Genomic DNA, 27,982 nt, shown 5'->3' on the forward strand with positions numbered 1-27,982 from the left:
CAAAATGTGGAACTCCCTACCAATAGCATAAAGGAGTGTAAAACCCTTACTTCTATCTTTGAAAAGCCACTTACAGACGGCGGCTACTAATTTTTTAATTTTAAATCTTAATTTGTTTTATTGCAGTATTTTTTTGTCTTGTGCACACTGTCTGCATAGTACTGTGTTAGATAGATAGTACTTTATTGATTCTTTCAGGAGAGTTCCCTCAGAAAAATCAAAAACATGGAAGTTATACACTATATTGCCAAAAGTATTTTGGCCACCTGCCTTTACTCACATATGAACTTGAAGTGTAATCTCTTGGAATTGTCCAAAATGTTTTGGTATCCTGGAGCATTCAGAGTTCCTATCACTGGAACTAAGGGGCCAAGCCCAACTCCTGAAAAACAACCCCACACCATAATTCCTCCTCCATCAAATTTCACACTCGGCACAATGTAGTCCGAAATGTAGCGTTCTACTGGCAACCTCCAAACCCAGACTGGTCCATCATATTGCCAGATGGAAAAGTGTGACCCATCACTCCAGAGAAGGCGTCTCCACCGCTCTAGAGTACAGTGGCGACGTGCTTTACCACTGCATTCCACGCTTTGCATTGGACTTGGTGATGTATGGCTTAGATAAGCTGCTCGGCCATGGAAACCCATTCCGTGAAGCTCTCTGCGTACTTTACGTGGGCTAATTGGAAGGTCACATGAAGTTTGGAGCTCTATAGCAACTGACTGTGCAGAAAGTCTCTGCACTATGTGCTTCAGCATCCGCTGACCCCTCTCTGTCAGTTTACGTGGCCTACCACTTGGTGGCTGAGTTGCTGTTGTTCCCAAACTCTTCACTTTTCTTATAATAAACTTGACTTTGGAATATTTAGGAGCGAGAAAATTTCATGACTGGATTTGTCGCACAGGTGGCATCCTATGACAGTTCCATAGTGGAAATCAATGAGAGCGGCCCATTCTTTCACAAATGTTTGTAGAAACAGTCTCCATGCCTAAGTGCTTCATTTTATACACTGTGCCAAGTAATTAGGACACCTGATTCCCATCATTTGGATGGGTGGCCAAATACTTTTGGCAATATAGTGCAGTGTTTTTCAACCTTTTTTGAGCCACGGCACATTTTTTGTGTTGAAAAAATCCGGAGGCACACCACCAGCAGAAATCATGAAAAAACGAAACTCAGTTGACAGTAAAAAGTCGTTGTCGCAGTTGTTAGATACGAATATAAAGCATAACCAAGCATGCATCACTATAGCTATTGTCTCAAAGTAGGTGTACTGTCATGCAGTGACTTATTTTGAGTTTTTTGATGTTTTCCTGTGTGTAGTGTTTTAATTGTTGTCTTGTGCTCCCATTTTAGTGGCTTATTCTCTTTTTTTTGGTATTTTCCTGTAGCAGTTTCAGGTCTTCCTGTATTTACTTTGTTTTAGCAATCACAAATATTTCAGTTGTTTTTATCCTTCAGTGTGGAACATTGTTGATTGTCTTGTCATGTTTGGATGTACATTGTGGACGCCGTCTTTACTCCACAGTAAGTCTTTGCTGTCGTCCAGCATTCTGTTTTTGTTTACTTTGTACCAAGTTCAGTTTTTAGTTGTGTTCTGCACAGCCTTCCTGAAACTTCAATGCCTTTTCTTAGGAGCACTCACCTTTTGTTTATTTTGGTTTAAGCATTAGACACCTTTTAACCTGCACGCTGCCTCCCGCTGTTTCTGACATTTGACCTTTGGGACGGCGTGGTAAAGTGGGAGAGTGGCCGTGTGCAACCCGAGGGTCCCTGGTTCAATCTCCACCTTGTACCAACCTCGTCACGTCCGATGTGTCCTTGAGCGAGACACTTCACCCTTGCTCCTGATGGGTGCATGGCAGCTCCCTCCATCAGTGTGTGAATGTGTGTGTGAATGGAAAAATGTGGAAGTAGTGTCAAAGCGCTTTGAGTATCTTGAAGGTAGAAAAGCGCTATACAAGTACAACCCATTTATTTATTTATTATTTATCTACAGAGCAATTAGCACCGGCTGCCACCTACTGATATGGAAGCGTATTACACAGTTACTCTGCCGAGCTCTAGACACTCAACAACAAGACATAATTTGAAGACTATAATTACTGGTTTGCAAAAAATATCTTCAACCCAAATAGGTGAAATTAGATCTTCTCCCACGGCACACCAGACTGTATCTCACGACACACTAGAGTGCCGCGGCACAGTGTTTGAAAAACACTGATATGGTGTACGTTGTTTTTTCAATGTTAAATGAGTTAAAAAAATATTTCAATTGAAAAAAACTCAGGCTTTCTTGAATAATTTCCTTTTAGTTGACCTTGTATCAGTGAATCAGTAAAGTGTCATGAAACTGTACCCTTTCTTTGACAAACTTTGAATACATTATTCATCAACAATCGTTTTTGGGGCAGCGAGTACGTGACATAATGAAAAAAACGACAAGTTAAACATGAATCACAGTTCAAAACTGTGATTATCGTATTTCCTTGAATTGCCGCAGGGCATATAGTATGCGCCTACCTTGAATTACTGCCGGGTCAAACTCGCTTCCCAAAATAATTAGCACATGCTAAGTATTACCGCCTGGTCAAACTCGTGACGTCACGAGTGACACTTCCCCTGTCATCGTTTTCAAAATGGAGGAGGCTGATTTCAATACTGGTGATTTGAAATCGCATAAAGGGAAGAAGGTTAAGAGCTATTCAGTAGGATTTCAGGTCCAAGCTTACATCACACTCAAATTTTTACTGCATACCTTTGGTAAGTGCCGGAGTGAGAAGAAGTTTTAAAATAATTAGCGCATGCTTACTTTTACTGCATGCCTTTGGTGAGCACAGGAGTGAGAAGAGGTTTACGATTAATTAGCGCCCGGGCGGCAATTCAAAGAAATAAGGTAATAGAATTAAACCTGGAGGCGCTTCGGTGTATGCTGACCTCTGCCGGCCGCTTCGGGAATGGCTAATCACCTGGGCGGGATAAACTCCACTTTTGACCGCATGCTGTCTACCAACGTAATCTTGACAAAAGAGTACCCTGACAGCCATACTATCGACACTTTCAGCATATTGGCGTCACTTTATTCATGTCGGCGATGTTCGTAGCCGCTGGTTGCAGACATGCCGTACGGGCCACTTTGTTGAAGTTACCTCCAAGTGAGCTAGCACGCTTCGACTAGCCTTCATCGTCGGCCCGGCTAGCTCATGCCTCGTGCGGCTTGGAGCGTCCAAAAGCCTGCGACATCACCCTCGCCACACCGGGCGTCTTTCCCACACCGCTGTTTGATGGAAGGGTGAAGGGGGGGACGATGTTGAGATTCCTCCACGTTGTACTAACAGGTAAGCTAAGGCTGCTAACCAAGGCTAAAATCCAGCTAGCAGGGCAGTGATTTTATAGCATTCTTAAGACGTCATTTAGGCATTTTTACATGACAGTGTTGTATTTATTAGGTGCTAATGACTCGCCTTACTTAAAAAGTACTGGTTACAGTACTGCTAAGATGATTAAAGGCCTACTGAAATGAGATTTTCTTATTTAAACGGGGATAGCAGGTCCATTCTATGTGTCATACTTGATCATTTCGCGATATTGCCATATTTTTGCTGAAAGGATTTAGTAGAGAGCATCCACGATAAAGTTCGCAACTTTCGGTGCTAAGAGAAAAGCCCTGCCTCTACCGGAAGTCGCAGACGATGACGTCACATGTTTGACGGCTCCTCACATATTCACATTGTTTTTAATGGGAGCCTCCTACAAAAAGTGCTATTCGGACCGAGAAAACGACGATTTCCCCATTAATTTGAGCGAGGATTAAAGATTTATGTATGAGGATATTGATAGCGACGGACTAGAAAAAAAAAAAGAAAAAACCGCAATTGCATTGGGACGGATTCCGATGTTTTTAGACACATTTATTCGGTTAATTCTGGGAAATCCCTTATCTTTCTATTGTGTTGCTAGTGTTTTAGTGAGTTTAATATTACCTGATAGTCGGAAGGGTGTCTCAGAGGAGTCGACGGCAGCTATGGACGGCACAAGCTCAGCTTTTTTCCGGTAAGAACTGACTTTTTAACCACAATTTTGTTACCGAAACCTGCTGGTTGACATGTTGTCGGGATACATGTTGACTTGACCGCGCTCTGATCCTTAGGAAAGTTTCACCTCCAGGAATTTTAAACAAGGAATCACCTTGTGTTTGTGTGGCTAAAGGCTAAAGTTTCCCAACTCCATCTTTCTACTGTGACTTCTCCAATATTAATTGAACAAACTGCAAAAGATTCAGCAACACAGATGTCCAAAAAACTGTATAATTATGCCGTTAAAGCAGACGACATTTAGCTGTGTGTGTGCAGCGCTCATATCTCCTAAAAACCTGTGACGCCTTGCGAACACGTCATCATTACACAACGTTTGGAAGACGAAACTCCCGGGAAAGTTAAAATTGTAATTTAGTAAACTAAAAAAAGGCTTATTGGCATGTGTTGCAATGTATTTCATCATTGATATATAAACTATCAGACTGCGTGGTGGGTAGTTGTGGGTTTCATTAGACCTTTAAGATAAGTATTGATACACAAACAATGCTTCTCAAACTTTTTTCACCAAGTGCCCTCTTAGAAAACACTTGGCCATCCAATGACCAATATTAAAATACAGTAGCGTAGTAGGTCTGAGTATTCATTAAAAACAATGCAGAGCTGTTTTTTAACAAGTATATTTAATATATCGACAGGCGGATCGATGCGGCGTCTTCAGTAATGCGGACGTTGTACCGATCCGTTCTGGTGAAGAAGGAGCTGAGCCGGAAGGCAAAGCTCTCAATTTTTTGTTCGATCTACGTTCCCATCCTCACTTATGGTCATGAGCATTGGGTCGTGACCGAAAGGACAAGATCACGGGTACAAGCGGCCGAAATGAGTTTCCTCCGCTGTGTGGCGGGGCTCTCCCTTAGAGATAGGGTGAGAAGCTCTGTCATCCGGGAGGAACTCAAAGTAAAGCCGCTGCTCCTCCACATCGAGAAGAGCCAGATGAGGTGGTTAGGGCATCTGGTCAGGAACCCACCCGAACGCCTCTCTAGGGAGGTGTTTAGGGCACGTCCAACCGGTAGGAGGCCACGGGGAAGACCCAGGACACGTTGGGAAGACTATGTCTCCTGGCTGGCCTGGGAACGCCTCGGGATCCCCTGGGAAGAGCTAGACATTGTGGCTGGGGAGAGGGAAGTCTGGGCTTCCCTGCTTAGGCTGCTGCCCCCGCGACCCGACCTCGGATAAGCGGAAGAAGATGGATGGATGGATGGATGGATGGATGGATATTTAATATGTGTGGCCACTTTACAGTACACAGGGCTGAACAACAACACTGTGTTTGAATATAGGGAAATAAAACAGGGTACTTATATAATAAATCCATCCATCCATTTTCTTCCGCCTATCTGAGGTCGGGTCGCGGGGGCAGCAGCCTAAGCAGAAAACCCTCTCCCCAGCCACTTCGTCCAGTCCCTTCCGGGGGATTCCGAGGTGTTCCCAGTCCAGCCGGGAGACACAGTCTTCCCAACGTGTCCTGGGTCTTCCCCTTGGCCTCTTGCCGGCCGGTCGGACGTGTCCCAAACACCTTCCTAGGGAGGCGTTCGGGTGGCATCCTGAGCAAATGCCGGTACTACCTCATCTAGTTTAATACACATTGTACTAAAAATAATTATAAAAATACATTTTTAAATGACTGTATTTCCTTGAATTGCCGCCGGGGCGTTAATTAATTTAAAACCTCTTCTTACTCCTGCGCTTACCAAAGGCATGCGGTAAAAGTAAGCATGCGCTAATTATTTTAAAACATTTTCTCACTCCGGCACTTACCAAAGGTATGCAGTAAACATTTGAGTGTGATGTAAGCTTGGACCTTAAATCCTACTGAATGGCTCTTAATCTTCTTCCCTTTATGCGATTTCAAATTACCCTCCTCCATTTTGAAAATGATGACAGGGGAAGTGTCACTCGTGATGTCACAAGTTTGACCAGGCGGTAATACTAAGCATGCGCTAATTATTTTGCAAAGCGAGTTTGACCCGGCAGTAATTCAAGGCAGACGCATACTACATGCCCTGCGGCAATTCAAGGAAATACGGTATTTTTTGGGGGAGGGGGGAGAAACAAATAAAAAAGTGTCTGATTTCTCAGTAAATGTATTATGATATCCCTATCAAATGAATGCCATCCGTCCATCCATCCATTTTCTACTACCGCCTGTCCCTTTTTTGGGGTCGCGGGGGGTCGCTGGAGCCTCTCTCAGCTGCACTCGGACGGAAGGTGGGTTACACCCTGGACAAGTCGCTCCTCATGGCAGGGCCAACACAGATAGACAGACAACATTCACACTCATGAATGAATACATAAATATAAAACAATAATATTTTTTTAAAGATTGAATGAAAATGTACTTAAAAGGTAAATAAAACTGTACTGTACTTGAAGGTGTGTTAGCAACTACTTCACAGTAACATTTTTAAAGCAAAAAATATAAAAAGAACACCATTGTTGCCATTAGTGGTTTAATACAACACCTATGTTTGACAGGTGTATACATTTTTCACAATTACAAAGCTTATGTAATTAAAATTTTTAGCAGCCCGGATAAAATGATAGGTGTTTGTGGCTGTCACTTATGAGTGGCCATTGGGGACATTATTCAGAATTACCTCTTACATACACTACTGAAATGCTTTCACATAAACAACTGAAATATTTTCTCACAAACACACTACTGAAACGCTCATACACACTACTAATCACACACAGGACTGATATATTTCAATAATATTAAGTAGCTATTTTAATAATCTGAGAATAAATTTCCATCCATCCTTCCATTTTCTATCGCTTATTCTCTTTGGGGTGATGGGGGCGCTGGTGCCTATCTCAGCTACAATCGGGCGGAAGGCGGTACACACCCTGGACAAGTCGCCGCCTTATCGCGGGGCCAACACAGATAGACAGACAACATTCACACTCACATTCACACACTAGGGCCAATTTAGTGTTGCCAATCAACCTATCCCCAGGTGCATATCTTTAGAATTGGGAGGAAGCCGGAGTGCCCAGAGGGAACCCACACAGTCACTGGGAGAACATGCAAACTCCACACAGAAAGTTCCAGAGCGCAGGATTGAACCCAGGACTACTCAGGACCTTCGTATTGTGAGGCAGACGCACTAACCCCTCTTCCATTGTGCTGCCCCTCCGTGGCCCACTGTGCTGAATACATTTCATTAAACATTTTCAAAATAAGTATTTACTAATTATTTTTGTCATAATTTTCAAATATTCAACATTATATTCGAACAAAACTAACCAAGAAAGAACACCAAAACAAACAAGCAACATGTGAGGAATAACACTTACAGTATAAAACAAACCGCAAATGGAAACATCATATTACACATTACATATTGATTGTTCTTTGATGCAATGTTTTTTTATAATAAACAAGCGGTCGAAAATGGATGTATGGATAATACAATTAAAAACTATTTGGTTTGCATGGCCTTACTCTGTATTTATTATTATGGAATACTCCTAGTCACACATTAAAAGCGTTACTAAAACGGCCTTCTTTCATCTCCGTAATATCGCTAAAATTCGCTCCATTCTGTCCACTAAAGACGCTGAGATCATTACCCATGCGTTTGTTACGTCTCGTCTCGATTACTGTAACGTATTATTTTCGGGTCTCCCCATGTCTAGCATTAAAAGATTACAGTTAGTACAAAATGCGGCTGCTAGACTTTTGACAAGAACAAGAAAGTTTGATCACATTACGCCTGTACTGGCTCACCTGCACTGGCTTCCTGTGCACTTAAGATGTACTTTAAGGTTTTACTACTTACGTATAAAATACTACACGGTCTAGCTCCATCCTATCTTGCCGATTGTATTGTACCATATGTCCCGGCAAGAAATCTGCGTTCAAAGGACTCCGGCTTATTAGTGATTCCCAAAGCCCAAAAAAAGTCTGTGGGCTATAGAGCGTTTTCATTTCGGGCTCCAGTACTCTGGAATGCCCTCCCGGTAACAGTTCGAGATGCCACCTCAGTAGAAACATTTAAGTCTCACCTTAAAACTCATTTGTATACTCTAGCCTTTAAATAGACTCCCTTTTTAGACCAGTTGATCTGCCGTTTCTTTTCTTTTTCTCCTATGTCCCACTCTCCCTTGTGGAGGGGGTCCGGTCCGATCCAGTGGCCATGTACTGCTTGCCTGTGTATCGGCTGGGGACATCTCTGCGCTGCTGATCCGCCTCCGCTTGGGATGTTTTCCTGCTGGCTCCGCTGTGAACGGGACTCTCGCTGCTGTGTTGGATCCGCTTTGGACTGGACTCTCGCGACTGTGTTGGATCCATTATGGATTGAACTTTCACAGTATCATGTTAGACCCGCTCGACATCCATTGCTTTCCTCCTCTCCAAGATTCTCATAGTCATCATTGTCACCGACGTCCCACTGGGTGTGAGTTTTCCTTGCCCTTATGTGGGCCTACCGAGGATGTCGTAGTGGTTTGTGCAGCCCTTGGAGACACTAGTGATTTAGGGCTATATAAGTAAACATTGATTGATTGATTGATAGTAGACATAACAGTATGACAGCATACTCAAATTTGTATGACATTTACCTTGTCAGAACAGAACCTTTTTTTTAGCTCAAACAGTACAGGACTGTCTCAGAAAATTAGAATATTGTGATAATAAATGATAAATGGGTTGTACTTGTATAGCGCTTTAAAGTCCTTTATTTTCTGTAATGCAACTAAAAACATGAAAATGTCATACATTCTGGATTCATTACACATCAACTGAAATATTGCAAGCCTTTTATCATTTTAATATTGCTAATTATGGCATACAGCTTAAGAAAACTCAAAAATCCTATCTCAAAAAATTACAATATTTCCTCAGACCAAGTAAAAAAAAAAAAGATTTATAACAGCAAAACAAAACCAAACATTTGAAAATGTCAATTAATGCACTCAGTACTTGGTTGGGAATCCTTTTGCACGGATTACTGCATCAATGCGGCGTGGCATGGAGGCAATCGGCCTGTTGCATTGCTGAGGTGTTAGGGATGCCCAGGATGCTTCAATAGCGGCCTTCATCTCATTTGCGTTATTGGGTCTGGTGTCTTTCAGCTTCTTCTTCACAATACCCCACAAATTCTCTATGGGGTTTAGGTCAGGAGAGTTGGCAGGCCAATCGAGGACAGTAATGCTATGGTCAGTACACCAGTTACTGCTGGTTTTGGCACTGTGAGCTGGTGCCAGATCATGCTGGAAAATTAAATCATCTCCATAGAGCTATATTGTAAGTACTAAACAGTACAACAGAAAGTTCAGTCCAGAATAATTGGGAGATTCGACATTCATGGTTAATTGACTCTTTTTCAATTTGACAAAACAGAAACAGACTGGATTAATTTAAACAGAGATTTACGAGGGTAAAATTTGTGAATTATTTGGACGTGTGACATAATTTGAACTTCATTTGGGATAAGAAATCTGTTATTCTTTACAATTAATATGAGGCAAGGAGTTTCTCCAGGACACATCTTTTGGTGGACAACTTCTATTAGAATTGATTGTGTTCCTAATGTGTTTATTATTACATTTATTAACCAATAAGTTTCTTCCAGCAATCATAAAGCTTTGAGAAACTTCTGTTCATCCCATAGAGAATACCTAATGAGCTGAAGAAGCTGGACTGAAATGCCATGTATCAATCTTTTATAATCAATAGGATTCATGTCAGCAAATTGATTATGTTTAAATGAATGTCCATTTCGGTCAATTTTTTTTTTAAATAAGGTTTTTTTTTTCTTTTGAAATGTTCTTGTATTCAGACGTTTTCGATATGTTAGATGGGATTTTTACCTGACATGTTTCAACTGTATTTTGACGGCTTCTTCCGAAGGTCTGCCTGACCACTGTGACGTGTTGCCTATCAACTCCCTGCCCCATTGACCATCAAATGGCTGGGGTTGGGTTGGGGGGATAGTCTGCCTGGTTGGCCACGCCTATAAGAACAGCTGATAGGCAACGTGTCACAGCAGTCCGGTTTCCCTTCTGAAGAAGACTACAGATGACAGTCGAAACATGTCAGGTAAAAGATCCCTGTAATATGCTGAAAATATTGTCTGACTACAAGAACATTTGAAAAGTATATGGAAAAGAAGACATGACATAAACTTTTTTGAGCAAAAAAAGGAAATTGTTTGTGGAAAAATGTCTTGTTTCTATGTAAAATGTATTGATTGTTGCAAACAATATATATGTGTGGAAAGAAGTTATGTTTGGAAGCCAACTTCCATTAATACAGAGGTTGTTTATTCCGTTATTGTTGAAATGGTAATAAATAATTACGGCTTTATGTAGGAGCCCGTGAGGGCGGGATTTACTGTGTGAAATTCATTGGAAAGTTGGCGCCCTCTAGGCATCGGTGTAAACGTTGCAAACAGCCCCTTTAAATGTTAAGTCAAAAAAACGACTGTACTTGATGAGTACGACCTACAGTCGTCAGATTGTAACGACTTCCATGTAAGACTGATAAACCTTTGATAAGGGCGCGGGTCAAGTCATTACGATATTTAAGTAAGTGATTCTTTGGCGTACCACTACATACAGCCCACGTACCAGTCTGTACCACAGTTTGACAATCACTGCACTAAAAGGTAATGCATGGGTATAAACTAACTCCACACATTTGGCATACTTTTGCAGTTCTGTTGACTTCTGTACTATTTTAACTATTATTGAAGTCCATCCAGATTTCTAAAGCAATGAAGTAAACCTAACTGGTACACCATTAAATGGGGTAAAATGGCAAATATATAGATTATTTATTGTCTTTTTATTTATGACTGCATTTCTAAGGTGTGTCTGTTGTAAATCTATTTGCCTGATGCTGATTGTGTTTGTCATCTTGTCAAAGGTCTTTTAGGTGTTCTGCGGGACAGAGTCACTGCCTTCGGTAAGCTTGGAGTTTGAGATTAAATTGCTTTCCACCACATGCACTCCGGAATAAAACACATTTTGCTCTGGTGTATTGCAACCAGATTGGCAAGTAGCGCATTAAAATGCAAAGAAAAAAATCTAACAGCCAGGAAGTTATTGAAAGCTGTTCAAACACAAGCTGATGAAATATAAGCTGATGACATGTTTAAGACCATAGCCTTAAAAGGTGCAGATCTGCACCTTAAACTGGCTCAAATGCCATTTGTTGTCAGATATCCACAATGCTAAGACCTCCTGATGGCAAAGGCAAAAAAGCTTTCTATCATTGGGAAATGACACACCTGGCGTTTTGTCCAGGAGTGTACAATGAGTTCACTGTGTGCTATATCTACTCCGCAGACAGCATCCGACTTGTAGATGGTGAGAACAAGTGTTCCGGGCGGGTTGAGATCCTGCGACACAACCAGTGGGGGACGGTTTGTGACCACGGCTGGGACCTAGTGGAGGCCAACGTGGTGTGCCTGGAGCTGGCCTGCGGCTTGGCGGAGTCTGCCCACCACCGAGGGTCTGGGCCTGGCAGGGGAGAAATCTGGCTCCGGCATGTCCAGTGTTCGGGACACGAGTCCAGTTTGAGCCGCTGTGCTGTCGTCCTCCATAGGAGCTCCCACTGCACACATGACAATGACGCTGGAGTAACATGCTCGGGTGAGACACGCTACCACCAATTAGTTTTTAAAGTATTCGCAGAGAGACGCACTAATTTATAGACATCTTTCACACATACAATACTAGGGATTGATATGCTGTGATGTATATCTTTCAGTTGAGTATTTACACATCTCTATGCCCACAGGTACACTTTTCATGCCCATCCTCTCCCTATTGTCCCCCTACAATGTGTTTTCTGCCGGGGAGGCAGTTCGCTTCAGCTGCAGCGTCCTCCTGGGTCACATCAGTGACTTCCACCTGTATAAGTACGGCCTGTCCAAACCCGTAGTGACTCACAGGGTGGACCAAAGCCAGACCCGAGTGGAGATGACCGTGTCCGACATTGAGACGTTCCAGCAGGGCAGCTATAGTTGTCGCTACATTATCAGAGGCAGCTCGCCTTCTCAGCTGCTCGGCTCACCACCCAGCAACTCTGTCAACATTACTGTGGGTGAGTTACTTTTTCGGTCAGGTTGAAACTATCAACCATTTACACTTTTTCTGCTGGTGGGGGCAATCGACTTCTTTGCTGGTTCCTGTCACACTTTTTTGCCTTCACCTTTTTTCAATCAATTTGAGCAACATGAGAAAGAGAAAAATAACTGCTAACCTAACTGCAGCTGCGTTAGGAGGCAAAATGTGTTGATTCTTAGAGAGCAGAAAGCGGCACATAGGGCTGCAGCTATTGATTGTTTTAGTATTCAAGTAATCAATTGTTTATTTGGTTTGATTACCTGTTTAAAACACACTTTATGGCCTTAATGCATATTTTAGATCAAATAGTTTTAATAAAGGTATTTTGCTTTATGCTGGAGTGGCTCGGTTGGTAGTTCGATGCCCAGCTTCCGCCATCCTTGTCACATCCGTTGTGTCCTTTGCCAAGACACTAAACCCTTGTTCCTGATGAGTCATGGTTAGGGCCTTGCATGGCAGCTCCCGCCATCTGTGTGTGATTTGGTGAATGTAAAAAATAGTGTCAAAGAGCTTCGAGTACCTTGAAGGTAGAAAAGCACTATAAGTGTATAACCCATTTACCAGTTTAATTTGCCTGCCATATCCTTCATTCTTATTTTTCGTGATAAATCAACATTGAAATTGCACCACACCACCGTCCTCATGTGCGCTATTGCCATTGCGTCAGCCGTGCAGAACCTACAGTATGTCCATAGATTTAAATTTCCTTTTACTTTGTGTGGTCCAGATTTCATAAATTTTTATTAGTTTCACTCAAACGATTAATGGAAGCAACATAATTGTAAGCTTTTTTCTAATCAAATTAATTTATATGAAAGGGGTCATATTACATTTTTTACATTTAAAAAGATTTCCTGTGGTCTACAAAACAGATAATGGTGGTTCTTTTGTCAAAATTTAGCATAATTTTTTTTACAGACTGTGTTCAAACTGCTCTTTAACAGTCTCCTCAGGATGCACCATCTTATTTACGTTGCTTCCCTTCGACTGCGGCTTCTCCCCGCCATCATTGTGGTAGTTCAGCGCTTCCTTACTGAGTCTGGTGACAGATATAGATTTGAACTATATGTTAATTTGTATTAGAAATGGCAACACTGGAGAATGCATATTAATATATAAGCCAGTCTGCCCCCCAACAAGAGGATAGCGAAAAAGAAGGAACCTATTGACTACAATGGTGGACCCGCACAAAACCTTTTGGGTAAATGCATTCCATATATGGATAATCCGCTGTTGTCATCAATGGGAAAAGGTCACAATTTGGGCAAATTTCAAACGGATCTTTTGGAGAAAGTATGAAGGAAGGAAAGATAGTTTCATAAATATCTTCACAATTTGTAACTCCCTCCAAATAGCACTGACACAATGGCTTTCTTGAACTGATTTATTGAAGGCTTCCTTTCCCTTCAATTCACCGTGAAAACTGTGATAAAATAAAGCACGTTACAAACGTAAAAATAACAACATGCACAGCATGTGGACCCAACATACCACCGAAGTAAAACACAAACAGAAATTACAAACAAATACCTTGTTGGCCTGCATGTTTCTTTGAGGAGGAAATTGTGATCTTCTGGCTCTTATAGCCCAAACGCTGAAAGTCCTTGTTACGATCAGTCGCTCTCTTTATCCCTTCTTATTGTATCAAACAAATGTTCACTCATACACGGAAGCAGCTTCCCTACATCCGTCCACAGACCAGTCGAGACACTTCAAAATAAAAGCATGCCCACAAACCCAACAAAAAGGCATGAAATTACATTTTCAACAATAGTAAAATAAATAAAGCCTTCTTATGAACTTTTATACATTTTGATTTAAATTACCTTTTATGAACTTAACTTATTCTGTTTTTAGAGAAATAAAACAAATTATAATAATTATTAGTCGCAACAGTTACACAATGCTTCCACGATTTGATTTCAAATTTTTGGGACTTATGCCAATCACACATTCACAACACCAGGTACCAATAAGTAAGAAAAGTTGGTTTTGTGTAATGGGTTCCTTTAATTGATTTATCGTTGCGGCCCAAGTGCCACATATGCTCCAGCTGTTGTATGTTTTGGTTTCCTAAAATTCTCGATCTTGTCTCTTGTAGTTATTAAAATCACAGATCAGTCTATTTCACTGTTTTTCCTCGAAAGCAAATACCGGTACTTGGCAATTCGAGGTCCGACTGCTTCTGTTTTAGTACATGAAAAGGTCTGAAAGTAGCAAATGTAGTATTTTTTTTGAGCCAATAAAGATAACTTTCTGTTTCTAAAGACTGATACATATACTTTACTCATGTACCTATTTATATGGATTATATTAAAATTTAGATTTAAGTGTTGTCTGTGCAGCACACCTAGAGGTAAGATAGACTCAGACGGATTTGACAAACTGTACCTGTAGTTATTACATCACCATTATGATGATGTAATGACTAACGTCCCAACCATAAATCAGTTTTGAAGGGTATGTTTTTATTTCCATGTACCAGTGTGTGCAGGAGTGTGGTGATCACATTGCATTTTGATAGCAAAAATACATCTGAAAAAGCAGTCACTCAGAAGTACAAACCATGGCTTTGGGTGGTGTGTTTGCCATTGGGATCCATTGTCTTCAATGATGGTGGTAGGCGTTGAGCCGTTGCGCCATTATTTCCATAAAGAAATTGCAGATATCTTTGGCCCTAAGATCATTGGTGTGCTTTTTACACTTTTTGGATGCAGCGGCAGTAGGAAGGACCAATGTTTTTTCTTTGCTGCTGGCTTTGGGCAGCTTCTTGGTGACCCAGACATCTTAACGGGTTTTTGGACATGGGTTCTGGTGGCGTTTCGGAGTGGCTGATGAGACCTGATGTGTTTAAGATATTTAATTATTATTATTATTATTATGTTTAACTTCCTCACGGAGTGTTTGCTGGGCATTTGGTGCAGGCGGCATGTGAGCTGTCATCCTCTGAAAGACAGCTGAATAAAGTCCCACAGGATCGACGGTATGTTTGTTTACACTGTGAGCTCAGGGGAATTTTAGGACCTCCTACAAGGTTGAAGCGCCGAATTTGTTCATCCTAACCCACATACTGCTCAGTATGGGTAATCTCGACTCATTTGAGAAAATATTTATTTTATTTTATTGGATGTATTGGTGTGACGTCACAAGACTGATAATTATCGTGTACCCCAAAATGTTTGTGGAGGTGTGACATTCCCCTTAACTTTCCTATTTTGTTTTCTTATTGTGTTTGATCACAGTGGAGCTCCTGACTCCCCAACACTGGTACAACACGTCGTCTGACGCCCCAGCTGGTTCCGTCCTTAAGGGCCACAGTTTTAACATCACATGCTCTACACAGCAGGAGTACCCCGGAGGCTCCTTTCAGCTGCGGCTTATCCGCTCCAACGGTACAGTGCGCCAGTCTCTGCCGGCCCTCGCCCCTTTCGTCACTTTCACATTCCCCAGCGCCCAAAGCTCCAATGAGGGCTACTACTACTGCCTGTATCGGGTGCAGCTGGGGGGGCGGACATTTATCTCCAGAGAGAGCCAGGCTCTGCCCATCGCTATAAAAGGTGACACTTTTAGTTTTCACTTGGCGCTTGTGAACTTTGTTCTTCAATGTAAAACTCCTTTTCCTTTTTAGACCCTGATCCAGTTCTGAGTCCAGTGGTGATCAGCTGGCTTGTTTCTGGTCTGATATTTGTTGTAGCTGTCATCATAATCGTCATTGTGGCCAAAGTGCTGTGCAACAAGGAAAAAAGGCCCTCTGAACTGGAGCGGGAAACCCGATCATGTAAGTTATATATGTATTCCCTTACTTACACGCTACAGCAGGGGTGCCCATCAGGTAGATTGAGAGCTACCGGTCGATTCGGAAGGATGTTTCGGTCGATCACCAGCCAGCCATTTTAAAAAAATAGACCTAAAAATTAGCAATTATCTATCTTCACCATGACGCCACTTTCGTCACTTGATAGACAGTTACGGCATCCGAGGATCTTGTGAGATGACGATGGCTGCTGCAAGCTCAGTATGAAGAAAAAAGCGACCGGCAGGAAAAAAGCACTTTTATTTCAACCGACTGTCTCGCCGTACCTGCTGTCAAAAGATGCCATTTGTTTCAGTGTTGTTGCTAATTGCAATGCATAATCTTGTTGGCTTAGTTCCATTAAACTCATATGTTGAATTGGACAGATTTTTGTCATTTTCCATCCATCAATCCATTTTCTACCACTCAAAAAGAACCCAAGCCCGGGAATCAAACCCAGGACCTTCTCATTTTATGAAATCATGTTCAGAAAAAGTTGCTTGTCTATCAATGAAATAATTAAATCAGTTCAGATTTCCATTATAGTGCATATGTTGGTTTTCGCAGTGCCGATGTTCATGAATGCCCCTTGCTATGTGTGGCATTGTAGAGAATGAGGAAGTTGTGTTGTTTGTATGCAGAGCAGCAGAAAAATATGTGCAAAAAGCTAGGTAATGCTGTTGGTGCATTGGAATCACAATACAGTTTAAAAACCGTGTCAAACTGCATGCTTTTACAATACAATATGTGTTCAGCGTCCAATGCCCCAAAATACTGCTAACAAGTGGATAAAACCAAACCAATATGAGATTTTCATCACAAGTTGAAATGGCTGTCAAGAGAAACAAGATAGTAAGGATGTGACTCCAGCATCAGAGAAAGTTCTACCTAAATTTCACACTAAAGGGCGCCTAGCCAAGGGCGCCATTAATCATTCTAGTTATCCTAACGATTATGTCACTGTATTTACATATTTATGGGTTTATTTTTGTGTATAGAGGCAAAAAAATATTTTTAAAAAATCTGTAAATATCATTTTCTATTTACAGGTGTGGAAAACACATATGTTGCCTTATCAGTTAACAAGCTATGATGGTGTACGCAGGCAAACACTTGGCTGAAGGTATGCAAGGTTTTTTTATGTTTTGTTGTAAAATAATTGACGTTTATTGTAAATCTCTTTCATATCCCACATCTTGCTATTCTGCTGTTATTTGGTGCAAAAAAGCCACCGCAAAGTATTGTACTGCCTGGACAAATAGAAATACAGAAAGTCATGGAGACTACAATAATGTCACCTTTTTTTCTTTCAGTTGGCAGGGCCGAAATTCTGGTCATGCTGGATTCAGGCAGCAGGAGCTGTACCACAGAACCAAAAGGTCGGAATCCACAAATACAACTAGTTTAGTACAGTCCGGATCATAACAGGTTTCTACTTGGTGTTAATGTTGTTTTGGATTGCATAAAACGTTCAGATTTCTGTTTCCAGCCATAAAAAACAAACATCCGAACACTTTGGGCCTTCTCTTTAGCCTGGTTCACAAAATGGCATTGCCAAGACAAGTTATAGCGAACAAATGAAATGTCATCCCTGCTTATAACGCATCCCAGTGAACATGACAAACACGTTGTTAGTGACAAACAAGTGCACTAGTCCTGATGACAGCATCTGTAAGCATCCCACAAACTGTGACATCTAACCATGGGATTCCTCAGGTGTCTTCTTTATTGTGTTGATGTAGTTTGTTTTTTTATGTTATCAAATCTACATTTAACACACCTCTTTGTGTTCTTTACAACAAATAATGGTACTCAAACTTTTGTTTTAAGGAATCATCTTCAAGCTCCTTGAAAACTAGTCCTTTCGGGGTCTGTCTTTTTAGATGCAAATGATCTCCTCCACGCCTCGTCCCCTCCAGCTGACTGAGACTGTTTCAACGCCCCATTAGATATTTTTGTAGTTTTCAAGGTACATTTTGTTGGCCTTACCAAAAAATACAAGACAGAATGATGTAAGTATGTTAGAAAAATCTAAATTAGAATGGCAACAAGTACACGCTAATGTATTATTACAAATTGTCAAAACTAGTGTTATTTGATTTGTTTCATTGTCCCTACATAAAGTACTTTTTGGAAAATACTTTTGTATTTTGTCAGCATAGGTTGGTAAAACCGCTCTCAAAGTGTTGTCGGCACATTGGCAGGAAACACAAAACTTTAAGCAGGCACTTCTTACATCTTTAGATGAGGTTGATGTTTTGACCCGTGCTGGTTAATACAACCAATAACACAATTTTCGTTCAAACTACAAACACCCGATGAGAAATAAAAATAGCGGACTTGTGAAATCATTTACCAGGTATGGAGATATCTGCAGTTGGCATATGTCACAAATTTGTGCAGATCTCAAACAGCTCATTTGGAATAAGGCAACTTGTTTGACATTTCTATGGATGCCAGATACACAAAAAACAGCAAGAAAAGTGGATTTTGCAAAATATAACCCTTTTAAGATTATTTAGTCACACTCTGGCTTCCTGCATGCAGTAAGCACATGACCAAATATTTTTTTAATATTTAACTTCAAACAACTTGTTAATTCACATAAAAAAACTTGGTGTTCTTTAAAACGACCGATAGGGAAAAGCAATGTGTTGGATTGGGCCTTAATTTGCACCCCTGCTATGATGAGTGGTTAGTGGCACATATACAGATTTTTCCTTTTGACTTGTTTAATTTAGGCCTGCCAGACTGGACTTTTGTTTCAACTGTTTTCAAACAATTTCTAAATGAATGTAAATCTTGCATACCTTGCACTTCAGATGACTTAATGAGAGCCCTTTGTGTTCAAAGTGAATGCTGTCTCAACTCAGTGTAAAGGCAGGCATCTCAACAGCTGCTACTTGTGGTTTTCAACATTTGTTATTACTTGATTTATACTAATGACAAACGCCACTGACATGTTGTATACTTCGGTTTTACACCTCAACTGTATTGTTTTTCAACCAAACCCGCCTAGGAATGATGTTCTTGTACTTTACTGTACTAAACTTATTAAGTCACTCATAATTAAAATGCGATTGTTGAGTTCAATGCATTGAAAGGTGTTTAATTCAGTATTATATGAAATATTAGAGCTTCATCACATTGCACACAGTTTTTTTCCTTCTTTTGCTATTAGTTAAAACATTATGTGTTGTTTGCATACTTGTGATCATGCAGTAACAAAAATAATCAAGCCACATTAATAGTTTTGTATCAAAACACCTGAATTATTGATACAGTGTAACAAATGCTTTACTTTTCCTGACACAACAACACAGAACATTTTATAATTACATGCTTTTCCTTCCTTAACCACTTAGGCACTTGTGTTTGTTTGGAAATAGTCAAAGAGTATAAAGTGTGAAAACAATGAAAAATACCAATGAGCTCTACATTCATGCAAAGATTTTGCACAATGAAGAAGCTTTGTGACACATTTTGGACACTTACTTAGGTTACAAAGACATCATTAAACAAAATAAAACATTTTGGGATAAAATATATATGTCATCTTTAAGTAAAACAGCCCAATAAACCGGACTTGAGTTTTTTTCTTACTTATGAGAATTAGTGCAACTTATTGGTGTATGCATTCGTCTCCATACTGGAGAAGACAAGGTAGAGGAACACCGCTGCAATGAGGAAGAACACCAATTGGACCCAGAGTGGGATGAAGCGGGTTGACTCGGGTTCTGGAGGAGCCTCTCTAGATGTTTTGGGTGTTGAGTTAGTGTACGGATATCCTTTGTTGTAAGTGTAGTGTCTATAGAGAGAACACAATCGGTGGTTGTTATACATTGTAAGTAACTTAGTGCTCATCTTGACCCAAAACAGTACAAAATGATGCCATCGTTCTGTGGACTGAAGTTACGTTTGATCTGAAACTTCACAACATGCAAAAATGCAGTTTTTATTTTTAGGTGGGTGTCAAACTTACTCTTGTTCAGTTTCTCTTTCAGTCCACTCTGGTCTTGACCTCATGTGAAGCCTACTACTGTAAACAACAGTACACACACATTAGTAATTAAAACTACAAATATACATTTCAATGAAAATTTGATGTAACTTACTTGTCCTCTGGAACATTACTCCGGGTCTATAAAAAGACAAAAGATGATGTATTCAGTGCAGGAATGAACTATTAACCTACCGCAATTAGAAACGATGTTTAAGGCAAGCAAGAGGAAAAAATACATAGAACAATTGCTGGGCTGTAAATGATGTCACTTCCTGTTCGCCTCCGACTTAATCACTTGGGTGTACACTATCGCCAATCCGATATTTGGCATTTTGATGTGTATCTCTATCGGCCTCTTTTTTGGTATGATTTTTTAATTTATTTTTTTTAGGACTACATCAGCAGATACAATTTATACACATACATTAAGATACAGTTTTTAAAATAAAATAAAACATTAGTCAAGTAGATAAACACGGCTCAAGTGCCAGTTGCTCCCCCCAACTTTCTCTTCCTCGTGAAGTTTGTACACAGTATATCTCTTCTGCTTGTCATGTTCCGTGAGTCCATCAAATAAAGCGACAGGAATGGATGGACATTAAGATGACAGAAAAGAGGTATCTGACAAAAATCCCAATTTTGTATGAATAAACATATTGACAAATAGAAAACTTTATATCAGAATAAGAGGCAGCATTGTCATAGTTTCTGTAACATCCAGAAAGACATGTCATCCAGCTTGAGAAATGTCACAACTATAAGCTACGTGAAGGAGGACAGAATTTTTATTTAAAATGTCAGTTGCTCAGAAGGAAACCTTACCATTGTATTAAATCCATGAACTTCTATAAAATTGAGTAGATGGCAAGGGATTGTGATGCAGAGAAACCACATTTTTACCAACTTTCCCATTAGATTTGCAATGCAAATATCGATGCTCCTCTGACCCGCAGAAGTAGACACACGTAATAAAGACTTGCCCAGCTGTTGACTGATCTATACTATTCATGTTAAATTATATTTTGCTGCAAATGAATATCAGCTCTAAATATTGGCTTCCTTGACTACTAAAAATGGGTGTCTGAAAAAAACATATCGGTCGATCTCTATTTTAAACAGTAGTCATAACGAAAATACCGTATTTGTGTACTAGTTTGCCTGTAGAAATAGTTTCAATAGGGATTTTGGAAACACTTATTCGAGATCCTGAGATAGTCAATCATAAATAATAAAAAAGAAACAACCAAAAACAGAAAAGTTGCTTCTGTATTATTAACCCATTGCTCTTGTCGAGTGGAGCTGAGTGAACATGATCAAATTTACAGTGACCACTTTTTCAATGTCTGTAAAAACTTAAAATTAACTATTAAATGCCTATTTACTTTTCCCTTTCTCCTTATATTAACATAGTCAATATGAGCACTTTAATTTACGAAACTTCACATTGAATTGATTTGTGTGCTGTCTATATGGTACAATGTTTTAACATCAAGAAAACCTTGCTAAATTAAAGGCCTACTGAAATTAGATTTTTTTTATTTAAACGGGGATAGCAGGTCCAGTCTGTCATACTTGATCATTTCGCGATATTGCCATATTTTTGCTGAAAGGATTTAGTAGAGAACATCGACGATAAAGTTCGCAACTTTTAGTCGCTAATTGAAAAGCCCTGCCTTCACCGGAAGTCGCAGACGATGACGTCACTCGTTGAGGGCTCCTCACATTGTTTTTAATGGGAGCCTCCAACAAAAAGAGCTATTCGGACCGAGAAAACGACAATTTCCCCATTAATGTCAGCGAGCATGAAAGATTCGTGTTTGAGGATATTGATAGCGACGGACTAGAAAAAAAAAAAAAATCAAGTAAAAAAAACAAAACGCGATTGCATTGGGATGGATTCAGATGTTTTTAGACACATTTACTAGGATAATTCTGGGAAATCCCTTATCTTTCTATTGTGTTGCTAGTGTTTCAGTGAGTTAAATAGTACCTGATAGTCAGATGTGTGTGTCCACGGGTGTCTTGAGGCCAGTGTCTGATGGAAGTCGACGGCAGCTGTATGGACGGCACAAGCTCAGCTGATCTCCGGTAAGTGGCGACTTTTTACCACAATTTTCTCACCGAAAACTGCTGGTTGACATTTTGTCGGGATCCATGTTCGCTTGACCGCTCTGATCCATAGGAAAGCTCCACCTCCGGGAATTTTAAACAAGGAATCACCGTGTGTTTGTGTGGCTAAAGGCTAAAGCTTCCCAGCTCCATCTTTCTACATTGACTTCTCCATTATCAATTGAACAACTTGTAAAAGATTCAGCAACACAGATGTCCAAAATACTGTGTAATTATGCGGTTAAAGCAGACGACTTTTAGCTGTGTGTGCGCAGCGCTAATATTTCCTAACAGTCCGTGACGTCACGTGTACATGTCATCATTCCGCGACGTTTTCAACAAGAAACTCCCGGGAAATTTAAAATTGCAATTTAGTAAAATAAAAAGGACGTATTGGCATGTGTTGCAATGTTAATATTTCATCATTGATATATAAACTATCAGACTGCGTGGTCGGTAGTAGTGGGTTTCAGTAGGCATTTAATTAAGAATAGGCTATATACCTCATAGCATGAACATACTGTATTGTTAAATATTGTTGAAAACTAAACAATGGACAGGAGGGAAGCAATTTGAAAATCTAACTAAACATTGGGACAAAACAAACTTCACATCATAAAAGAACTACAGATGACTTGCAACAGCAGAGCAATTGCAAAAGCTACACTTTTATTTAAGGGAATTGCTTGAAAACACCTATAAACAAAGATCGCAGAGCATCAATCAACGTTCAAGTATAATACTTACCCTTGCACAAATGAGTACGTCTTTTATTGCCTAAATGCCTAATTCGTGCCCCCAACCAGATTGTGCCGCCTTGCTTTTTGTTAGTGTTCGCCTGATCAATTGGACAATTTTTGTTAAAGTATGAGATTGCCCATTGCTGATTTATCTCTTTTAATGATTATCACAAACATATATTCTGTCTGACTGACACCATTTATTTTTGGTGCCCTGGCTGACAAGCGGCCGGCAGCTGTTTGTCTCCAAAAGTTTAGAAGCCGTGTCTCTAAATTAACAATAAACGCCTCTATTACGGAAAATAGACTGCATTTTCTAGTTAAAGTATCATTAGAGGGCGAAGCCAAACATGTTACACATTGAGAGGAAGGTCTAGCTGCAGCCGCAGACACTGTCGCGCCCACTCTTAAGTCAGGAGTGACGACAACGGTATTGAACCGTGTCTTAAAGACATGCCTGCAGTGGCACTGATAACACAATAGTGGTAACTTGATTTGTAATGTTATCCAAGATGGTTGATAGAATGTACTATCGTTATTTCGGTTGTTGAATGTATTCTTTTTCGGCTGATCACATGCAACCTTAAACCCAAATCAACTTATTTTTTAGCAGTATTTTTTATTTATCTGATTTCCGTGGTACGTATTTGTCTCTTGAGCTTCACTTCAGTTTAAGACACGTTTCACTTCCGATGTCATTATTAAATGGAGGTGAATAAACACGTTTGGGCTCTACCAAGGATGTCGTTGTGGTTTGTGCAGCCCTTTGAGACACTTGTGATTTAGGGCTATATAAATAAACATTGATTGATTGATTGATTGATTGATATTCTGGTTCACAACTTTTGATCAACTGCTGCAAAGAGGAAAAAACTGAAAACACTCCATCCACACTTCCCACCCACAAACACTGCGTATGTGTTAACTCATTATATGGAGAAACACCTGTGGGCATGTCTTTAAGTGGGTGCGGCGTAAAGTTGGCACAACTTGGAGTGGGCGCGGTGTAGATGTACTTGACCCAGGAGCAGGCATGCTGACCGCTAAGCTAGTGTACAACACCAAGACAGCAGTAACAAGTAGATAAGAGTCGTGAGAGATTACAATAATACAGCTACTGTTGATGGGTCAGCAATGTCACAGTCAGTACACGGCGTGTAAAAGAAGGGCAGATCGATCCATAAATTGGTGGTGTTTGAATTTGAATTTATTAATGAAAAACCCCTTGATATGCAGCATCTCGTTTTCAAGGGGGACTAAAGACATTTTTAAATGAACACAATACAGTACAACACAGGACAAGTTACACAACAAACAATTACAATCATTAAAAACAATTTTGCCCAGATACTGCTCAGCTCACAAAACTTGCTCAGAATTTACAATATTTACAATAGACTAACATAATGCAGTAAAAAATATATATTAATATTAAATTAAATTCCAACCAAGGGCATACTACATACACAGGGATGGGAATTTTCCGCGGAATTCCGCCGATTTTGGCGCTGCCAGGGTCATCTATATAATATAATGCCAATGTGTGAAGGCACCAGATTGGCTAGCTCTACTATCAGCTAACGACATCAACCAAACGCGTCGTTTGCCGACAATATCTAGTCCCTGGTCCTCAATTATTGTGAGCGTTTCTGAACTCGTATTCTGTTTATATTGGTTGTGTTTGTCGGTGACTAATCTGGAAAGAAAACACAGTAGCTCTCAATTAACACGTTTCTTTATTGACAAAACAGTTTCAGACATGGTTAAGTTTATTCAAGATAGGAATGCTTCATTTGCGAAAGATATCAATAAGGGCGTGAGAAACAAGTGAAACTCGGCATGGCTCGATATATCTATAAAATTTAAGGTGAAGATTAACAACAATATCGTAGTAGACGAACTGATCAGCGATTTCATTGCAAAGTGAGATGAACCGGGACGTGCTCAGTGCTTATATTGCAAGGACATTGTGAACTATGGATCTTGGGGAAAGGTGGCACTCTTTGACCACGCAAAATCGGCAAGGCATCTAAGTAAAGTGAGTTTAGGGAGAAGTAATTTTTCAATGGGATCTGCCTGAAAGCTGAAGTCAAACATCGTCACAAATGCAGCCTCAAATCAACTATCGAAGCCTCCCACCTCCGACTCGGCTCCTCTCACACAAATCTAAGACAGACGAGTCCATTCAGAGGTACAATACACGATCTAATGTATTTCAAAATTTTTATATTTTTAATTCTGGTTAATCCATTTTGTAATATATTGAGTCAAAAACCAGGCGAGGTGATGAAGTTACGTCTCTTTTTACAGTGGCTTAAGAACAGACACACTCACTTGCATCAGGTGCACAACCACACGTAAAACGTTGGCCAACCAAAAAAAAAACCCCAGTACGCTATGGCCAACATTGACCAGGAGATGGCAACAGACAACCACAGATCACTCTATTACACATTTGTAGGCATATTTTTGTCTATAGTCCAAAAGTGTGCAAAAATTTGATATATGTGTAAACTTGTATACATAAATTCCATCACATGATACATTTTAATGAAAATATTTGCTAATAAATGGGACATTTTGGTTAGGAGAATATTATTAGATTTTGACTCAAAATAGCAGGAAATGCATCCTACCCGTACCCCTATTTGATAACCACTGCCCTAGGGGAAACTGGGTAACACATGGCACACTGACAAAGCTTAACCTATTGTTACTATAACTATCTGCAAGGTTAATATAGGTTGCTTCTCTTTCCTCCCCTCCAATTTTCTGCATTCGTTTGTATCTCTAGTTATCATTACATATATGTATTGTTGCATTACAACAACTGTATTGTTGATAAGAGAAGTAAATTATTGCTATTGCTAATTATCAACAGCGCTATTTCTATTGGTATTTGTTATGCTCCATTTGTAGTGTAATAATGCTCAATGTAATTTCTGTATTATTTATTTCATTAACTGCTTCTTGGCTATCACTTTTACCATCATATGTGTACGTATACTATTTGCTGATGTTGCTCTATTGATGTTGTTATTGTCTCTGTCCAAACCCCCTCTTGTCCCCACAATTTCCCCCCGTCTTCCTTTTTTTCTCTATCCCCTCCTGCTCTGGCCCGGCTGCACCAAATGATAATATAAATACATTTAATAAAGTCAAATACAAATAAAACAACAGGGGAAGTATCCTACATTTCTCTTTTGTAGAGTAAATCTGAACCGCTGATATGGGCATCTACATTAACGATATGATTTGCCTAAGAAGCTGGACAGGACAAAAACAAAACAAAACAGGAGCTATTGAATGTTAGCCCCCAAGTCCAAACCTGACACAGTTGCAACCCAGCAATAGAGATTTCAAGTGTGATCATTAAAATGTACTTACAGGTGTTCTGTAAAGGTATGTAACTTCTTCCTCTGAAAAACAAAACATTTTGGTAAATGAGTTTGGGGCATGTTGGGCACTTTTAATAAATGTGAAGCTTGATTAACTCAGCTAAAAACGGATTATTGTGCAACTTAACCCATTAACGACTTCCACTTCTATGTCCCTTTTACAGTGGTTCTCAACCTTTTTTCAGTGATGTACCCCCTGTAAACATTTTTTTAATTCAAGTACCCCGTAATCAGAGCAAAGCATTTTTGGTTGAAAAAAAAGAGAGATAAAGAAGTAACAAAGAACTATGTCGTCAGTTTCTGATTTATTAAATAGTATAACAGCGCAAAATATTGCTCATTTGTAGTGGTCTTTATTGAACTATTTGGAAAAAAATGTATAAAAATATCTAAAAACTTGTTGAAAAATAACCCATCCATCCATCCATTTTCTACCGCTTATTTCCTTTTGGGGTCGCGGGGGGCGCTGGCGCCTATCTCAGCTACAATCGGGCGGAAGGCGGGGTACACCCTGGACAAGTCGCCACCCCATCGCAGGGCCAACACAGATAGACAGACAACATTCACACTCACATTCACACACTAGGGCCAATTTTAGTGTTGCCAATCAACCTATCCCCAGGTGCATGTTTTTGGAAGTGGGAGGAAGCCGGAGTACCCGGAGGGAACCCACGCATTCACGGGGAGAACATGCAAACTCCACACAGAAAGATCCCGAGCCTGGATTTGAACCCAGGACTGCAGGAACTTCGTATTGTGAGGCAGACACACTAACCCCTCTTCCACCGTGAAGCCCTGAAAAATAACCAAGTGATTCAATTATAAATAAATATTTCTACACATAGAAGTAATCATCAACTTAAAGTGCCCTCTTTGGGGACTGTAATAGAGATCCATCTGGATTCATGAACTTAATTCTAAACATTTCTTCACAAAAAAATAAATCTTTAACATCAATATTTATGGAACATGTCCACAAATAAATCTAGCTGTCAACACTGAATATTGCATTGTTGCATTTCTTTTCACAGTTTATGAACTTACATTCATATTTTGTTGAAGTATTAAATAAAGGATTTTTGAATTGTTGCTATTTTTAGAATACTTTTAAAAACTCTCACGTACCCCTTGGCATACCTTCAAGTACCCCCATTTGAGAACCACTGCCCTATTATACAAATGTTTGCAGTGAAAATTTGATAGCGCACAAATTATTTAAAACATCCTTCATTAGAAAGCAGTCGCAGCAGGACATTAGTTAAGGGTTAAAATCACCTATGTGTTTACTAATCAACATTACCTTCTTCTCTGTAGTAGGTTTTGTCCGATGGTGCAGCTCGTTTAGGGTTGACCATTGCTTCTCTAAGTTTCTTCATGTACAGATTTCGGGTAGACTCTAGAGTATAAGAAGGTTATATTTATTTTAGAAAATGGACATTATTAGGTCCTGGTTGAACAGAGCACACTCGTAAGAGCCGTGGCCTTAGCTACCACGATGAAACAATGTAGCATTCAGTGCTTACCGACAACTGGCCCGTGTTTTATCCCGTACTCGTCAAGCAGGTCGCTTATCTCCTGCGCAGACTTGTTGTTGAGTTTATGCATTATTCTTATATTAATATGTAGCTACTGTTAGACCGTATTGTAACTGCAGGGAGTCTATTTTTAAAAAACAACCACCATGGCAGCGCTGGAGAAAACGGGGCGTTGCCTTTGCTGTACTGTTGGCAGTCGGGAACTTCCCTATGTGGCCTACCGTCGGT

At 40.1% G+C, this 27,982-nt stretch overlaps 2 protein-coding genes across 5 annotated transcripts; one reads left to right on the top strand and one right to left on the bottom strand.

The window, feature by feature from the left end:
- The first annotated feature begins 2,943 nt into the window (after positions 1-2,943).
- On the top strand, positions 2,944-19,062 carry si:ch211-150o23.3 (uncharacterized). 3 transcript variants are annotated; one of them, XR_009807221.1, is made up of 9 exons: positions 2,944-3,341; positions 10,972-11,010; positions 11,394-11,699; positions 11,848-12,153; positions 15,419-15,733; positions 15,805-15,954; positions 17,019-17,092; positions 17,283-17,348; positions 17,800-19,062. XR_009807221.1 is itself a non-coding variant. In XM_061903983.1 (8 exons), the coding sequence occupies exons 1-7, from the start codon at positions 3,311-3,313 to the stop codon at positions 17,060-17,062; spliced, it is 1,191 nt and encodes a 396-aa protein (XP_061759967.1). In that variant the 5' UTR covers positions 2,944-3,310; the 3' UTR covers positions 17,063-17,092; positions 17,283-19,062. The 3 variants fall into 3 exon arrangements, 2 of the variants coding, with proteins under 2 accessions (XP_061759967.1, XP_061759968.1); XM_061903983.1 differs by having other exon boundaries at positions 17,283-19,062; XM_061903984.1 differs by lacking the exon at positions 10,972-11,010 and having other exon boundaries at positions 17,283-19,062.
- LOC133554811 (lamina-associated polypeptide 2, isoforms beta/gamma-like) lies at positions 19,050-27,978 on the bottom strand. 2 transcript variants are annotated; one of them, XM_061903988.1, is made up of 6 exons: positions 27,743-27,978; positions 27,520-27,615; positions 26,209-26,240; positions 20,085-20,110; positions 19,952-20,005; positions 19,050-19,777 (listed from the first exon to the last, which is right to left on the bottom strand). In XM_061903988.1, exons 1-6 carry the CDS (start codon positions 27,822-27,824, stop codon positions 19,582-19,584), a joined length of 486 nt encoding a protein of 161 aa, XP_061759972.1. In that variant the 5' UTR covers positions 27,825-27,978; the 3' UTR covers positions 19,050-19,581. The 2 variants fall into 2 exon arrangements, with proteins under 2 accessions (XP_061759972.1, XP_061759971.1); XM_061903987.1 differs by having other exon boundaries at positions 19,952-20,008; positions 27,743-27,975.
- Positions 27,979-27,982: the final 4 nt, after the last annotated feature.

This window comes from Nerophis ophidion, linkage group LG06, assembly GCF_033978795.1.
Source record: "Nerophis ophidion isolate RoL-2023_Sa linkage group LG06, RoL_Noph_v1.0, whole genome shotgun sequence".
NCBI lineage: Eukaryota > Metazoa > Chordata > Actinopteri > Syngnathiformes > Syngnathidae > Nerophis > Nerophis ophidion.

Excerpts from the sequence above, each read along its gene's own strand:
- si:ch211-150o23.3 (XM_061903983.1), top strand. The coding sequence starts at position 3,311 with ATGTTGAGATTCCTCCACGTTGTACTAACAG. Across the intron at positions 12,154-15,418 it reads CTCTGTCAACATTACTGTGG|TGGAGCTCCTGACTCCCCAA; the intron begins GTGAGTTACTTT and ends GTTTGATCACAG. Across the intron at positions 15,955-17,018 it reads GGAGCGGGAAACCCGATCAT|GTGTGGAAAACACATATGTT; the intron begins GTAAGTTATATA and ends TTCTATTTACAG.
- LOC133554811 (XM_061903987.1), bottom strand. The coding sequence starts at position 27,824 with ATGCATAAACTCAACAACAAGTCTGCGCAGGAGATAAGCGACCTGCTT. Across the intron at positions 27,616-27,742 it reads AAAACACGGGCCAGTTGTCG|AGTCTACCCGAAATCTGTAC; the intron begins GTAAGCACTGAA and ends CTTATACTCTAG. Across the intron at positions 19,778-19,951 it reads GAAAGAGAAACTGAACAAGA|ACACTACACTTACAACAAAG; the intron begins GTAAGTTTGACA and ends TTCTCTCTATAG.